Raw genomic sequence first — 18,004 nt, 5'->3', positions numbered from 1 at the left:
AAAGAAAATCACTTTGCTCCAGTACTTTCACCATCCAGGGTGTTTTTCACACTGTGTCACTTTTCAGATTTCATTGGGTCTGCCGCTCCGTGCTGTTTCATGCTGTGCATCCCGAACATGTATTACTGCAAGGAGGAAAAGTATTTTAGAACAGGCACACATGGCCTGCCTGCTTTTAGCGACAAAGTGAAGTGGAACTTTTTAAAAGCCCATTTCAATCTAAGTGGGTGTTAATTCAACTGTTTGCAGAGCTGTTTAGTTCTGCAAACAGTCAGCTGGTTTTTATTTATTTCTATTTTTATTTAAATTTGCCTCCAGTTTCAGACCCGCTGTTTCTAACAGTTGCTGATGTTTAGCTGAAGGGAGAAATAAGTCCAAGTTCTCCTCTCTGTGAGGTCTCCTCCGATCATGCACGAGTGACAGTTGCTGCCATCAATCTGGACGCCAAATATGTTAAAGCAAATTCAACATTGGTGGACTGTTTCTGACAATGTGTGGCTTTAGCCTGCAGCTCGGCCCCCTGACAGTATTTTACTATCAGCCATGTTGCACTTCCCATCTCATTTCACCTCGTCTGTTAGAGCATACTCCACGTGGTTTAATCTAAAGATGCATTATTTATCAAATGTATTATTGTCTGATGCATAAAATAATATGCTTACAACACAGCCTGAAGAAACCAGAGTCAAAGTAACAACAAAAGTACTTTGGAAATAATTCAGGTGGAACCTTTTCCAAGTTTTAGGAACAAAAGGATGATCAAACAGCCTTTTGATCCTCTCATCATTAGTTGTTGTACTGGTCCAGCGTCAGAGGAGCATCCTTTTAGTTTTTGGCAGCTTCACTATAAATCATTCAAACATACAAAAGTTACTAAACTCAAAGGATGAATCAGCGTTGTTTGTTTGACATATCACATAAACAGCTGTGCAGATGACACACAAATATATATCACAATGTCACCAGGAGACCGAGGCCCTGTACAGGCTCTTGGTAAATGCATTGAGGAAATCAATGACTGGTTGTGCCACAATTTTCTCCAGCTAAACAAAAACAAAACTGAGGTAATAGTCTTTGGCGCCAAAGAAAAACGATTACAGGTCACCAGAGAACTTCAATCTATACATCTAAAAACCACAAACCAGGCGAGAAATTTGGGTGTAGTGATGGATGCAGACCTAAACTTAGAAAAACACATTAAGACAATAACAAAGTCAGCTTACTATCACCTCAAGAATATATCAAGGATAAAAGATCTGATGTCTCAACAGGACCTGGAAAAACTAGTCCATGCATTCATCTTTAGTAGGCTTGATTACTGTAACAGCATCTTTACAGGTCTACCTAAAAAATCAGTCAGACAACTACAGCTCATTCAGAACTCTGCTGCTCGAGTCCTCACTAAGACCAAAAAAGTGGACCACATCAGTCCAGCTCTGAGGTCCTTACACTGGCTGCCTGTCCGTCAGAGGATAGACTTTAAAGTTCTGATGCTGGCCTATAAAGCTCTGAATGGTTTAGGACCAAAATACATCAGTGACCTCCTGACCCAGTATGAACCTTCCAGATCCCTCAGGTCATCTGGATCCGGTCTTTTATCAGTTCCCAGAGTCAGAACCAGACACGGAGAAGCTGCATTCAGCTTTTATGCTCCTCATATCTGGAACAAACTCCCAGAAAGCCTCAGATCAGCTGAAACACTCAGTTTATTTAAATCCAGGTTGAAGACTCACCTGTTCTCAGCTGCATTTGAATAAAGCACCAAATCCACACTTTAAGCTTAAATTTCAAAACTTACATTTTTTTCATGCTTTTTATTTGTTTTTGTTTTTTAATGTCTCTGTAAAGCGCTTTGAATCACCTTGCTGTAAATAAACTTGCCTTACACTTGTACAGCTGTTACTGCAGCTGAATCTGTGCAACATGTGGGGTTTGTTCCAAAAATGGATTTCCAAAGAGCTGTTAGCTGCATACGAATGCATTTATTACATAATAACAAACACTGTGATAAAATCAAAAAATGCAAATATTTTAGAAATTTATCAAAGTTTAAAACCAAACAATTATGTTATTTTTTAAGGCAGATAACAACTGGCACACTGGACTTCTTTATGGTTATTTAATCAAGTATTTATCTGTAATTTGGCGTCTTATAAAGATCATAATATACTTCACTATTTTTTTCTGTTTTTTGGTGAAAAATGATCATTTAGATGAAAGAACTTGCACATAGTGGTGGACTAACTATTACAGAAATATGTCAAAAAGGATTTTAATGAGCAATACTGCTGTTTTAGAGCAGCTGCAGCTTAAACCGCACACTGGGGTGGTGCCTGGCATGGTGTGCAGTGTGTTCTTAAAAATACTGAGGAAATTAGATAAATGGAGGATTCAAGACTACATGATCAGAAATGGTGTCAGTGGAAAATTTAACTGTGAAGGAGACAGGAGCAGGAAAACATGAAGAAAAGGTAACCAGCGGCAACCAGAGATAAAAAAATAAATAAATGAAAATCCTACAAGAATACTTCTGGGTGGAGTCATGAATCAAACCATCAGTTTTTATATCGAGTAACAGGACGTGTAAACATGAAGGGAAATAATGAGACCTGCATTAATCTGCCTTGTAGCTTAGGCATGAATTTTAAAGCCAAGTTAGACGCAGCAATATTCAATAAAAAAAGACAACATAAGCTAATCGCCATTAGTTCTGCTAAACTTTGTTTATATGGACTTGTTAAATGAAATGTCCTCTATCTTGTATAAATGCCATTTCTACTTTAGGATGGCTCACAGGAAGTACCAAAGTACAACTTCATGGTGTTCCCTTGTGCACAAAGCTGCGATTGTTTGTTCTGTGCATGAGCAGAGGTGCTTTTTCACTTCTGTTTATGGATTTTTGAAGAATTTCCGACCTTGAAGATTCAGCTCTTATCCCGAGTGCCAGCAGCTTCGGTCCTTGTTCTGCTTCTATATTAGGTGAACATCTCTCCCACTTGTGACTGATCCATTTTCAGATTAGGGGGTCGGTGCACTTTGATGTGACGAAGGCAGAGAAAGATGTTTTGAAAGATGTCATGCTGTTTGTTTCCCTCCCGGTGGTGTCAGGATGTCTACAAAGTGATGTGAGAGGTTGACTGTGTTGAAAGAGCCTGTGCCTCTAAGCACAGTGGGGAGGCCAAAGGGTTTAAGTGTTGAGAAAGGAAGAAAGGTGCATTCGCTGCAGCTATTGTGAATTAAAGATGTCCATAAATCCTCAACAAAAAGCTTGACATTGAGTAAATTAAGCGTAAACAATGTGTTTTATGTTTAAAATGAATTATCTCTGTAAAGCCCAGAGATGTGTTCCCTGTGTTAGAGAGGGAGTCATAACTGCAGTCAGTATTTACAGGTGAGAGCACGTTCTGAAGTGGCTCTTCACATTGGCCCAAACATTATACACAAAAGCAATGAATTGCTTCCTAATTAATAGATAATTTTAAACAGTTTAGAATATGATTTACATTTAAATGACGATGTTGCTGAAACACTTTAAACAGGAGACTTGTTGACATGTGAGAAACACACAGATATAAAAAGAATGAATGTTCATGCTGGCCACATTAAAGGGGACCCGTTTATTTCCAGCCTTTGTCCTTTGGCTCTGTTACAGTAGCTTTGCATGATTTGCAGAATAAGCCTTGTTAATATCAATAATATCAGTGCAACCCCTCAGTTCATCATCCGTCTGACAAAACCTCCCATCTTTCTCCTCATTGGATGTCCCTCATAAGCAAAAAGATTTGATTGGAAGGTGGGCTTGATCTGTGCCTGAGACAATAATATCAGAGTAAATAGTTTCATTCTTTTTATTCAGATCTAAGAGGTGAAAAATGCGTCTGGAACAGTGTTTCAATACGCCATCATAATAGGCTGCATGCAGAAACGAACTCTTCCCCGTGTTTTTCCTAAATGTGAAAATACTGTGGGATCTTTTCCATTTTAAGATGCAGATTTTTTTCTACTTTAATTTGTTCAAATATTGTTTCTCGTGTTCCTCTGATCATCAGTGAATTTAATTGCCCAGTACACATGCAAAGTTTCAGGCGGTGTTCAGGACGAGGACTGTGGTAATTCATTCGTTAGCACTTGTTAGTGCTGTCAGTATAAAATGTCTTTATAAATAAACACAAATTAGTTGCATTAGTATTTGGGGTTTACAGCAGCGTGCATTAAACTTAATGTGTTACTGCTTTGACAGTGTTCTGGTAAATACTGAGAAATAGGCAGGCAGCTTGTTAGTGAAGTGACACCAACTTAATGAATGAAGCGTAAAGTTTGCTAACAGCTATGGATCAGCCCAACATTAGAACCACATATCATGTGATTATTATAAGTCCAAGCCCAGGTCGTTGAGCTGGCCTCCTAACACGCCTATCCCAGTCTGACGGTGCATCTGTGGGAACTAACCTGATCCTGAGGCCAACAGAAGGATGTGCAGCTTAACCACAGGATGGTGGTTTTAATGTTGGGGCTGATCGATGGATATATCAGTCTTATGATGCTTTACTGAAGTCGTATTATCCACAAGTAGTTTCCTACTAACCAAGATGCATATTACTGTGACTATCAGCTAGTCAGATTAGCTGAGTGTTTAGCTGGTTAGTGTCACACTAAAAACAATAAACACATCCAAGTCCACAGTTCTAGAGTGTGTATGTAATGTGGATATTTGTAGTCTGAAATGGTTTTATTTGATCTCTTAGCACATCTTCAGTCTTCCTTTCCATCCATCTGTCTGTGTCTCTGTGTCTGCCTAGTCCCACCTCATGTCATCTCTCCATCAGGGCAGCCTCCTCACCAAACCTCGTTGCAAGCCGTTTCCAGATGCCACACCAGTATCTGACTGTGCGGTATGTCCCAGCCATTCTCAAGGGAGGGGTGTCTCACTACAATCAGGCTCCACCCCTCTTCGCCACTCTATGCTTGCTCTCATCAGTCCTGGTCTCTTTCCTTTCAAGTTTACCTGCCTGTCTCTGTGGGAATGATTGGGTTTAATGTTAAATCAAGTGCACTGTGGGAGCTACTGTTGCTGCAAACTACAGCTTGACTGTAAAAACGCATCTTTAGCTTAAGGCAGGGACTCAGACTTAAGTTATGCAATAAAAATGATGCATTTATACCTGATTGTGTTGAGGATCAGGTGAGGGCCAAGCACCTCTATGATTTTCTTTTCCTTTTCTGTTTTCAACAGGCTGTCTTCTCTGTGGTTGTTGGTTTGGTGTTTTGGGTGTTGGAGCTAATTTTTTATGCAACCATGTTTTTCTTTTGCCCTTCCTCTTCTTCCTCTTCTTTAGTAGCCAGGTGGTGATTGGAGCTAGGGTCTGTGTTCGTGTGTGAAGGTTCAGTCTTTGAATTACACAGAATGTAAACTGCTGCTTCTGCTGCTCCGCTGCTACAGATACAATACTGGAAAATTCTGTATAATTTCTATTATACAGAATTTATACAGAACTATTAATTCATTTAAATTGTTAGTGACCACTGGGTGTTTATAACTGTATGTCTGAGTAAGTATATGTTGTTCCCCAAGGCTCAGTTATTGGGCCACTTCTGCTTAAATGCTGCATGTTTAGCAGCGTGATGGTAGCTACAATTGAATCATGCCATCAATGACTCATTTCATTGATTTTTCTTCTAATATTTTCAGACTATTTTGATATATTTTCTTTGTAATGTAAAGCTAAATGAGCTTGAGTCGAGTATTAATTAACAGTATAATGGTAGGTTGCAAAGTGCAGGCTGTGAGGGTGCGGCCACAAGGAGTTTGTTTAAATATTATATTCTAGATTTTAAAACAATCATTAAAAAAAAGTTTATAGGAGAAAAAGGTCAAAGGATGAAAATAAATCACTGAAAGTGCACAAACTTTACAAGCTTGTGTGGTCATCCAGATTGTGATTATTAGGTTATCGTGAGCTGAAAAAGATTTTTTTAGATTTTGAAATGATCTGTCTTAAGTTTGAGTATTTGATAATTATTAGTATCCATCCATCCATCTTCATCCGCTTTATCCGAGGCCGGGTCGCGGGGGCAGCAGCCTGAGCAGAGAGGCCCAAACCTCCCTCTCCCCAGCCACCTCCTCCGGCTTATCCGGGGGAACACCAAGGCGTTCCCAGGCCAGCCGAGAGATAATCTCTCCAGCGTGTCCTGGGTCTGCCCCGGGGCCTCCTCCCGGTGGGACATGCTGGAATCGACTGGTAAATTGAGAGCTTTTACACTCAGCTCCCTCTTCACCACGACGGACCGGTGCAGCGTCCGCATTACTGCAGCTGCAGCCCCAATCAGTCTGTCGATCTCCGGCTCCCTTCTCCCATCACTCGCAAACAAGAACCCGAGATACTTGAACTCCTCCACTTGGGGCAGGAACCGATGAAGCCAACAGAACCACATCATCCGCAAAAATCAGAGATGAGATTCTGAGGCCACCAAAGCGAAAGCCCTCCGCCACTTGGCTGCGCCTAGAAATCCTGTCCATAAAAATTATGAACAGAACCGGTGAAGCCCATCACCCACCAGGAACAAATCCGACTTATTGCCGGCAATGCAAACCAAGCTCTTGCAATGGTTGTATAGGGATCGAATGGCCCGTAGCAATGGGCCAGACACCCCATACTCCCGCAACACCTCCCACAGGACACCCCGAGGGACACGGTCGAATGCCTTCTCCAAGTCCATAAAACACATGTAGACTGGTTGGGCAAACTCCCATGCGCCCTTGAGTATCCTTGAGAGGATAAAGAGGCTGGTCCAGTGTTCCGCGACCAGGACGAAAACCACATTGTTCCCCCTGTATCCGAGGTTCGACTAGCGGACGAACTCTCCTTTCCAGCACCCTGGCATAGACTTTCCCAGGGAGGCTGAGGAGTGTGATCCCCTTGTATTTGGAACACACCCTCCGGTCTCCCTTCTTAAAGATGGGGACCACCACCCCAGTTTGCCAGTTCAGGAGTACTGCCCCTGATCTCCACGCAACATTGTAGAGGCGTGTCAACCAGGACAGCCCTACAACGTCCAGAGCCTTCAGGAACTCGGGGCGGACCTCATCCACACCAGGGGCTCTGCCACCAAGGAGTTGTTTAACTGCCTCAGTGACCTCGCCCCCGGAAATTGGCGGGTCATTCCTCTCATCCCCAGACTCTGCTTCCTCCTCGGAAGACGTGTCAGTGGGATTAAGGAGGTCCTCAAAGTATTCCTTCCACCGCCTGACAATTTTCTCAGTCGACGTCAGCAGCGCTCCGCCAGCACTATACACAGTGCAGGTAGAGCACCTCTTTCCCATCCTGACGGTTTGCCAGAATCTCTTCGAGGCAGTCCGAAAGTCTTTTTCCATGCCCTCTCCGAACTCCTCCCACACCCGAGTTTTTGCTTCAGCCACTGCCCGAGCCGCATTCCGCTTGGCCTGTAAATACCTGTCGGCTGCCTCCGGAGTCCCACAGGCTAACCAAGCCTGGTAGGACTCCTTCTTCAGCCTGGTGGCTCCCTTCACCTCTGGTGTCCACCATTTGGTTCGGGGATTACCACCACGGCAGGCACCAACCACTTTGCGGCCGCAGCTCAATGCAGCAGCTTCGGCAATGGAGACGCTGAACATGGTCCATTCGGACTCAATGTCCCCAGTCTCCCTCGGAATGCTGTTGAAGCTCTGCCGGAGGTGTGCGTTGAAGATCTCGCGGACTGGGGCCTCTGCTAGACGTTCCCAGCACACCCTCACTACGCGTTTAGGTGCACCAGGTCTGTCCAGCGTCCTCCCCCGCCACCTGATCCAACTCACCACCAGGTGGTGATCAGTTGACAGCTCAGCCCCTCTCTTTACCCGAGTGTCCAGAACATATGGTTGCAGGTCTGGTGATACGATTACAAAATCGATCATCAACCTGCGGCCTAGAGCGTCCTGGTGCCATGTGCACTTATGGACAAACTCTTATGTTCGAACAAGGTGTTCGTTATGGCCAAACTGTGATTTGCACAGAAGTCCAATAACAAAACACCGCTTGGGGTCAGATCAGGGAGGCCATTCCTCCCAATCACGCCCCTCCAGGTCTCGATGTCGTTACCCACGTGAGCATTGAAGTCTCCCAGCAGGACAACAGAGTCTCCAGGTGGAGCACCTTCCAGCACCCCACCCAGGGACTCTAAGAAGGCTGGGTACTCTGAACTGCCACTCGGCGCATAAGCGCAGATGACAGTCAGGCCCGTTCCCCGACCCTAAGGAGCAGGGAACAAACCCTCTCATCCACCGGGAAAAACCCCAACGTACCGGCAGCAAGCCGAGGGGATATTAGAATACCCACCCCAGCCTGTTGCCTCTCACCATGGGCAACTCCAGACTGAGACAGAGTCCAGCCCCTCTCCAGGAGACTGGTTCCAGAGCCCAAGCCATGCGTAGAGGTGAGCCCGACTATATCTAGCCGGTACCTCTCAACCTCACGCACTAACTCAGGCTCCTTCCCCACCAGAGAGGTGACATTCCATGTCCTTATTGCCAGTCTTGGCAGCCGGGGATCAGTCCGCCAGGGCCTCCCCTCCTGGCCGCCACCCGGCACACAATGCACCCGACCCCTATGGCGCCTCCTGCGGGTGGTGGGCCTGCGGGAGGATGGGCCCATGTCTCCTCTTCGGGCTGTGCCCGGCCGGGCCCCATGGACTAAGGCCCGGCCACCATAGGCTCGCCCTCGGGCACCCTCCCCAGGCCTGGCTCCAGGGCGGGGCCCCGGTAACCCTATCCCGGGCAGGGTAAACTGTTCCCTCGATGTTCTCTTCATAAGGGTCTTCTGAATTATTAGTAATGTATGTAATTATTCTGTGCCTAAACCTGACCAAGCAGCCAGAGAAAGCAAACGTACTGCAACACTCACACTAACATATCCTCAGGGTGTTACGGTTAAGAAAATCAGGTACTAAATACATAAGCAGAGAATCAGACACTCACCAGCCACTTTATTAGAGACACCAACACTGCAAATACTAATGGGCCAATCACATGGCAGCAACTCAATGCATGTAGACATGTAGGCATAGTCAAGAAGACCCGAAGTTCAATCCGAGCATCAGCAAATGTTATTTAAGTGATGAATGTGCGATTTTTCAACACAGACACTTGTAGGCTTTACAGAGGATGGTCCAGTAAATGCCAGTGGTCAGAGGAGATTGGCCAAGCTCCTGTTAGCTGATGGGAAGCCAACAATAACTCGGTCAATTGCTCATTACAACCAAGGTATGCAGAACAGCATCCCTGAAAACACCAAGTGAGAAGCTCTACAGCAGCAGAAGACCACACAGAGTGCTGCTGCGTGCAGGTAAAACCAGGAGACCACGGCTTACGATTTCCACAGCCTCGCCAATAGTGGACAGTTTGGAAGCTTATCTGCTCTGATGAATCTCCTCCATGTACCCGTCTTCCAGCTGGAGAGCATGGCACGTCAGGAAACTCTCATGATCTGAAACTGGATTCTTGAACCTGATTCTGCTGTAATCAAAGGTTCAAAGTGTTGATCCCACACAGCACCTTTAGGATGTGATGTAACAGGAGACTTCAAATCTACAGCATGCGTGTGACACTATCATGTCAGTGTGAACCACGAGGAATGGTGCCAGCACCTTGTCGAATCTGTGCCACAAAGCACTACGGCAGTGCTGAAGGGGGAAAGGTGTACCTGGTAAAGTGGCTGTGAGTGTATATTTGCAGTTGTAATACACACATCACAGCTGGATAACTGCTGTTACTCCTGTTGGGTTTCAGATCACTGCATTGTGATAGTACCACTGCAGAAATGTGAGTCTTTTTTCCAGGAGTGAAAATGCAGAGCCTCACAGGGACGCATCGATGGATGTCACAGTCTGAGAGCTTTCCTCTCGTCGCTCTGCTTGTTTTTCTTTCAATCAGCTTGCTTTGTATTCTCTTCTTTTTCTTCTTCTTGTATGACCTCGCTGATTGCAGCTTCTCCCGTCAATGCAGCCGCTGTCATTAATTTCACTTCCACCGAGTGCCGCTGACAGGAGACGAGCTGCAGCCCCACGACTCAAACTGGCAATTTGTTCTTGTCAAAGTTACACGGAGTGTTTAATTAACTAGAACATGAACCATTTGGGATTACAGGTTAGGAAATAATAAATGTTAGCGTGATAGCAAGGAGGACACACACACACACAGGAACTACCTATGAACTGAGGAGAGCCGCGCAGTCCCATTGGCTTCCAGGCTCCATAGATAACAGGCCAGGAGGTCACACTTAATTTGTCTGCCAGACTGCAGGAACACCGCTGGGGAGAGAAAAGTTAATATTCATCTTTTCATTCCTGTGTGCAAAAGAATATTCTTCCTCATTCTTATCTCTGCGGTGAGGGTGTTGATGAAAGTCTTCTGCCCTTTTGCCAGTTTCTGGACAAGTGTCGAGGCAGGAAAAGGTTCCAGACGGCGAAGAGATGAAAGTCTGTAGCTACAGAACGCTGTGCAGTCTTTTCTTGGCTCTTTGATATAATGAAGCTGCTTTTGTGCACGTTCCAGGCAAATGGTCCAGATCAAAGTAAAAGCAGGAGTAGCAATTAGAGCTCCTTGTAAACTCTTATTGTGCTGTAATTAACTGCACAGCACAGCCTCTCACTGCAGCCATTTGCATTTGCAATTATTGCTTTTGTCAGCTCCCTTTTGATGTTGATTTAATTAAAAAGGATATTATTATGAATCTGATTGATATCAAAGTTGCTTACAAAAGCTTCTCAGTAAGGAGCGATGGGAGTCACAGTGCAGCAGGGCCTTAAGGTGTGCTGTACAAAGCAGTCTCTGTTGGAGTGGCTAGAACAGCAGGTCCTTCCCCTTCAGATGCAAAACAGTTTCATACATGGCTGATCGCACAGATAGACATTCAGAGTTAGCGCTGTCTGCCAGATCAGTTTTGCAGAGGTATTCAGACTGACTGAGTTTGGAGTTAGAGTACCTCCTTCTTTTCCCGTCTGTGTCAGTGAGTCATGCTGTCCTGGTGATGACCGTCTCACAACCTTCTGTTGCAGCTCTCCATGCTCTTCACTGAGGAGTGTGATAAAGTCAGGGACACCATGCACGTTCACTCCTTCAGCTACGACTTCCACCTGCGAGTGGTTCACCAGTACCTGGTCGGCTGCCACATGACGCTACGGCAAGGCTACCAGCTCACCGACTTCCTGGACGACTTCATCTCCCATCACCCGGACATCCCCAAGTTCGGCCGCAACCACGTCTTTCAAGGTGATTCTGGTGTTGCTGACTGCATCGAATCCCATGTGATGATGATGATAATGTTTTTTTGATTCTGCCATGATTTCTAGCTTTTCAACATTTACAGCAGCCGCCAGAGCAGCCAGTGAAAGTAAACAAAAGATGGCAACACAGTGAACGGTGTACAGAGCATTTACTAAAGGGAACAAAACTCGAATTCACCAGAAACAAAGACCAGAAAAAAACAAACTGACAAATGAAAAATAGGCCCAAAAATCATCATGTGATTAGAAGCATTTGGACTGTGGGTCAGTGCCCACACAAACACACACTGGTTCTGATGGGAAATACAAACTAAGGATCCAGTTATATCCACCATATAGCTGCACGTCCTCACTAAAGTGCGAATGGCATTCCCCATTTTTATGGTGCGATTAGGTTTATCCAACCTTAAAAAGTGCAAGGTTATAACTTTAATTTGTATTCTTTGCCTCCGGCTTTCAACTTCCCCCTTTTACCTAATGGTCCCTGATACATGAGATGAAGTCTTTCCACCAGCTTCATTTAACAAAGACTTGCATCTGAAAATGTGTCCGTGTGCTGTGACTTCACTGAAGTTATTCGCAGCACGTTTATGGAAGTTGTGGTCATTTTAAAAAACAAACTCTGCTGTCTTGGCTTAAACTATGCAGACGTGCAGAAAAAAATAAGTGCACCGAGACCTTTGGGAGGAAGTGGTCTGGATTAAATTCCAAACTCCAAACAAAGTTTGGGTTAAACTCCTGTAGCTAAACAGGTAAATCTGAATCATCCACAGTGATGGTTCATGAATTTTTTTTTTTTGTTCTGAAATAAACAACTTTAGCTCACCTCTTACACCCCCCCACCCCTGTGGTTGATTTAGCACAGAGTTTATTCGCTAACCTCTGCTAGCACGAGTACTGGAAGTCTACTCAGGTGAATTTGTGTTCATGTTTAGCGTCTTCTCCAGCTCCCTCTGGTGGTCAGTGCAAACCAACTGAAATGATATTCAGAGTAAATATTTGAAATTGTTTCACTGAAAGACGAGTTCAGTCCCTCTGTGTCCCGCCTCCGTTCGGGCGTCACCAGCAGCGCTCTCTGAGCCGTTCTGGATCGATGAGCAGATATTTGTTTTTCCATCAGAGCTTCTCGGGCTCTGTGTGTGCACAGGAACAACTGTGTTTGTCCTTCTGAGCGTCTGTCATTCTTGTGTAAATCAGGGAGCTTCTCCATCTCCACGGGGATGATAACGGCTCACCAGCTCTACAACTACATCACCGACCACGCCAGCACGTATGGCATGAAGCCGCTCCGCATGTCGAAGGCTGCGGTCGCCACTGACAACAAGAAGGCGATGCCTGACCTTCACGAGTATGCCCTGGTGGCTCTGTGGAACAGGTGGAGAAACAGCTCTGACCTCAGAATAAACCTTCTCTCCTCATATCTGCGGCTTAACTTTACCTTTGTTGGCTCCTCTTGCTTTAGTTCGGGCTCCTACAAGGATCTGGACGGTCTGCCCCACCACGATGACTTCGATGTTTCCCTGGTGGTGTGTCACAACGCTGCTCCGTTTGAGGAGCAGTCAGACGGGGAGAGGCATCTGCTCAGGTAAGATCTACAGACTGCAGCACAGAGGCTGTGTGATAGTTACTCATATCTGGGCTGACACCATGTTTGTTTTATCTGACATGTCCTGACACAACCTAAAGAGGACTGGTGGACGTTTCACGGGCCAAACAAATGTGTTAACAGTACATCACTGAAGGCACTGGATAAACTTTTGCTGAGTCTCGTCTCGTCCCCTTTCATAGGCTACGCTTCTACGTGATCATGACCAGTCAGCGGGAGCTATTCCCACGCCTCACTGCAGACATGCGCCGCTTTAAGAAGCTTCCTCAGATCCACCGTGATCCCGGAGAGCTGGGGGGACGGCTCTCCCAGGATCGAGCAGAGGCTTCTGGGTCACGTGGTTCTGAGCAGGACCTCTGGGAGGAGGGTTCGTCTGAAGCTTCAGCACCCTTGGCTCCAAGTGATGGCAACGAGTTTTACCCTCTGACAGGCGGTGGACCAGAGGCTCAGGGGCTCCTCTACGCCTCCCCTCTGTTCCCTCTTCTCAACAACGAGGTGGCGTCTGCCCGCAGACAGATCCAGATCAGCGTGGAGCAGGCCATGGGTCACTGCCGCAGGGACAACCTGTGGAGGAGGCTGTTCCACGGCGAGCATGTGGCCCTGGATAAACTGAAGCTGGCCAAGTTGTCGTTCAGCGAGCTGGAGGAGCTGCTGGAGGCTGTGCAGAGCCGATCAGTGGGGGAAATCGACCCGCAGCTGGTGAGACTCTAATTTTAGCCTTAAAATCAAGATTCAGTTATGACCATCAAACATCAGCAATACCAAACACCTTGATTACTAAGACCACAGCTCGACACAAATGAACCGCCAGCAGCTCGACACCCTGTCATTTGAAACGCAAAGCAACACCAGCACACAGCTAAGCATCGGTGCTCCCACAGTATGAGAAACATTTGGAGGTGATCAGGCTCTCGCTGTGACCTCAGCCAGCTGCAGGTGACCTGCAGATCAAACATCAGCTCGCACATACATGTTAGCAGGAGCTGTGAATGGGAGGTAAATGTTCCTAACACATCAGGAGGCTTCAGGATTTTGTTAGTTAAAGGAGGAGCTTTTAAATGATACATCTGCAGCTTGAATATTTGACTTTGCAGGTGAAACCCAGTGAAAGTTTCTGATGGTCAGTGTTGTAACTGTAGTGTGAACGTGTTGCTGCAGGACTGTTTCCTGACCATGGGTCCAGCCTGGTACCAGAGTCTCATCAAGGTCCTGCTCAGTCGCTTCCCTCAGAGCTGCAGACACTTCGACGACAACGGCATCCAGTATCTGGTGAGAAAAAAAGAGTTCAAAGTGGCAAACCCACAGGCCCCTGTATCCATGAGTTTCCCTCTGCTGTGGCTTCACAAACGGGCAGCAAAACGTTACCAGCCAACAACCAAATGAAGGCGTTCCCTTTAATGCTCAGGGTCATCGAGATCCCTTTAAAAAATATTGGAAACACGACCCCAAACGTCATCTCTAAGCACAGCTCCGTTAGTCTCTAGTAGCATTTCTCTGGACACAAATGGGACCATTTAGCAGACTCGAGCTAGAAACACCTGCGACACGTAATGCGACACTGATTAGTCTCACTCGCGTTCAGACTCGATTGTTAGATCAGTCGAGTCAGAGTGTAAAAGAGACCTCGAGTGACTTACAGGCGAGAGGATGGAGCATCGAGCTCAGAGTGAGAGCTCCAACACATGAACTGCAGTAACACATATTTCTTCTGTATCTGTGGAGACAGACTTTAAAACGGTGACGTTTGTGTTGCACACACCTGTTCACCTCGTTCCAGCTAACGTCCACTCGTGTCTTTGTACTTCAGGCTGTTCTGAACCAAAAGTTCACCGACTGCTTCGTTCTGGTATTTCTGGACAACCAAGCTGGAAAAACTGTGAGTTCTTATACACGTCTGACTTATTTTTTCTTATAATAAAGTCATGCAAAGTTCTCAGATTTCATCTTCCTCCCGCAGAGTTTAAAGGTCGTGTTTCGGGAGCCGCTGCCGTTGCAGCCGCAGGCCGGCAGCAGCCCCCCTCCTCAGCTGGTGTCCATGTATCATCACCTGGAGTCTGTAATTAACACCGCGTGCTACAATCTGTGGACCGGACTGCTATAGCACCCGGACCCGAGTCGTGTCTTTAACACGAGACAAATGGAAATGAGAAGAGAAGCTTTCTGCATAACGCTGAGCTCACTGAGTGGGAGCAGCGACATACTGGACTCATGTGCAAGAAACAGTTTTAAATGTTGAGGATCATAAAGTTGAGCAGACACTACGATGGGTTCCCTCGCAGTTACTGTACGAGCCTTCAAACAGCACCGTGACCACGCCACAGCAAAAGCACCTTCCTTACCACTATTGTCAAGAGTCAGACGGGCGATCAACATCCAGATAAAGAGAACTGCAGGCTGTATGCACTTATGGGTTGGGACAGTCCCTTTAAATCACAACGTACAAAATCCTGTTTAAAAAGTGATGTTTTAGATCTTTGTAGCAGGTGAGACATGTCAGCAAATATCTCACATCCTGGAACAGATTCAAAAAGGGGCTGAGGATGAAGATTTGGCCAAAGCAGCATCACTGGCTCCTGGTTCCTCGAGGAACTTGAGGTCATTTGCAGTGCTTGATAAGATTAAGTTTGATAATTTAATATGTAGCATATATCAAACTGAGTCCTACTCAGTCCAAATACTTGGGGCGGTCTGAGCTGAGTAGGTGAGATGATCTGCAGCTTTTCAGGGCTCATATCTTTAACCTTTAACCTCCACCAACGTCGTGCCAAATCCAGAACCAGTTTCACGTATTTCCACCTCCCTAAAAATGTACTGGTACTAGTAAGCATGGCACCACAAACTGATGATGCCTTGCTGCCTCCAGTTCTTCCAGGAAGTGAGGATAATGAGACGTTCCCGAACAGCTCAGCTGTGTCCCGGGTCTGCAACGGGGTCTCCTCCTGGTTGGACGTGCCCAGAAAACATCACCGAAGAGGAGACGACCTGAACCTCGTCATCACAGACGCAAGAGCTCTGCTGCTTTGATGGGATGCTTTTGGTCACCAACCAAAGCTGGTGTCATAGCTGAGAGTAAGGACATACCTTCACCACCACAAGCTGCTGCAGCTCCATCTGTCAATCTGGAAACAACTCGGAGCATTCGGTGCTCAAAGGCACAAAGGTAGAACGGGTGGACGACCTGGAAGGTGCTCTTTAACACATTCTGATGGATATGACACGGCGAGGACGCCGTCGATGTACGGACAGAAACATCGTGAGCGTGCAGCGGCTGTTTGACATCATTGAGCCTGAGTCAGTGGTCAGAAGGCAGCACTTACATGCATTCTGCACAAATTTGAAGCTCCACATCTTCACTAATGTCTCAGCGTCGGTTTGGATCTCGTGCCTTCTGACAGTATTTAGCTTCACGCCACATCAGTGTTAAAACAAGAAGAGACAGCCCAGATGCCGGTGCGCAGAGTGGGAAGGCTTTTATGTTCAAATGCGTCAAACCTGTTTCCACTTGAACCCCACTGCCATGTCTGTTGCCCTCAAGTGCCTTTCTCTGTTTATTATTTTCTCCCTTTTTTCATTCCCAAACCTGTGAAGTGACGCCGTTGTCGCTCTGGCAGGAGATGTGTGGAAACACACTGCTGGTGTTATGCAGCGAAAGTGCCTGAGTCCGTTTGGAGAAATGTGACAAAAATTGCCTTTCATAAGCAGGAAAATTGGTCATATTAACTTTGGTGATTTGCATAATAACATGCCACATGTCATCAGCGCCGGGTGGTGGTGTGTACTCTCACACAGTGTGGCTGGTAGTCATACCTCAGCCTGGCACAGGACTGTTACATCACAACAGGAAGGCTCCGTGTCCAGTGTGGCTCCTGTAGGAGTCGCACCCGTTCTGGGAGGGAACCAAACAGGTCTGAGCTTCACCAACTGAAGAGGACTGAATGTTAAACACTGGATTATTCATCATGCAAAATGTGAACTGTAAGCAGACAGCCCTGTAAAATAAAACCTGCACTACCTGTGTCGTGTATATTGTGTATATACAGAACACTTTATACAGTATGTAAAGTTAAATAAACAAGTTACAGAGTAAGAGTGTGCTGAACTGTTCTTCACTGTGCAGCTTCGTGTCGTGACAGAAGCTCCGGACAAAACTTTAGTGCCGGACTGTCCAACGCCAGGCCTCGAGGGCCGGAGTCCCGCAGGTCTCAGATGATCCAACACAGCTGATTCAAACGGCTGGATGACCTCCTCAACATGCCGTGAAGTTCTCCAGAAGCTGCTAATGAACTCATGTGATTCACGTGTGCTGACCCAGGGTGAGATCTAAAACCTGCAGGACACCGGCCCTCGAGGCCTGGAGTCGGACGCCCCTGTTTTAGCATCTTCAATCCTGCAGACGCCAGAATCATCGGCATAAAGCACAAAACGTTTGTTATTACAGTGTGTCAGAGCATTTATTATAGTTCGGGTGTTCAGTCAGTGGGAATAATTTTAAAAAGGCGCAGCTAGTTGGGAACACTGCAAGTAAAAGATTTAATGAAGGCGTTAATACCAAAGTCAGCATGAGTCAGTCAGGCGTGACAACAATTCAAATTCTGGCTCATGTCTATAAAACGTACTGATTTGTGGTCTCACTGAATGAATCCAGAGTGGTTTTGACACTCATGCCATCCATGTCACATTTTCATGTCTGTGTTATTTTTAAATGTGTTCACTAAGGGTGTGTATCAGAGGTCATTGGGTTAAAATGCAACAGCTGGGATGAAATAGAAAAAGCTTCTTTCAGGTTTCACACGCGCATCTCTGCAACCTTTAGAACAGGATCAAACAGATTTGTTTTTCACCACTATTAGTGTTTTTGTTTAGAGACTGCAATGAAGGGGAAAAAACGCAGATTTAAAAAATAATTTCTCTCGGACGTGACTCTGCAGTACATATTTGATCTCCTCCAGTGCGTCAAATTGATGATCCTCTGACTTCATTTCCATTTTTAAGATGAAGTCACGCTGAGGAAAGTCTGCTTGCACCCACCTCATTTATCAAAGCCTGTGTCAGTGCAAAAGCTGAGTATTTACCCTAGGATGTCTCCGCATTAGTCCACGTGCACAGTTTCACCCTGGGAAT

General features: G+C 46.0%; 1 protein-coding gene across 2 annotated transcripts in view; it reads left to right on the top strand.

Moving 5' to 3' along the window:
• The window catches only part of szt2 (SZT2 subunit of KICSTOR complex), a 104,884-nt gene extending 87,914 nt beyond the window's left edge, over positions 1–16,970 (top strand). For both annotated transcript variants that reach the window (XM_085433433.1, XM_085433432.1), the window contains 8 exons: positions 4,827–4,892; positions 11,050–11,263; positions 12,475–12,652; positions 12,740–12,862; positions 13,066–13,582; positions 14,042–14,152; positions 14,691–14,759; positions 14,841–16,970. In XM_085433433.1, the coding sequence (XP_085289559.1) occupies positions 4,827–4,892; positions 11,050–11,263; positions 12,475–12,652; positions 12,740–12,862; positions 13,066–13,582; positions 14,042–14,152; positions 14,691–14,759; positions 14,841–14,984 (1,422 nt within the window). In that variant the 3' untranslated portion in view covers positions 14,985–16,970. The remainder of the gene's footprint in view (positions 1–4,826; positions 4,893–11,049; positions 11,264–12,474; positions 12,653–12,739; positions 12,863–13,065; positions 13,583–14,041; positions 14,153–14,690; positions 14,760–14,840) is intronic.
• Positions 16,971–18,004: the final 1,034 nt, after the last annotated feature.

The sequence above is a fragment of the Copadichromis virginalis genome, linkage group LG15, assembly GCF_057382275.1.
Source record: "Copadichromis virginalis isolate Kocher_CV1m ecotype Utaka linkage group LG15, C_Virginalis_male_GT1.1, whole genome shotgun sequence".
In the NCBI taxonomy this organism is placed as follows: domain Eukaryota; kingdom Metazoa; phylum Chordata; class Actinopteri; order Cichliformes; family Cichlidae; genus Copadichromis; species Copadichromis virginalis.
This window is presented reverse-complemented; position numbering and strand designations above follow the sequence as displayed.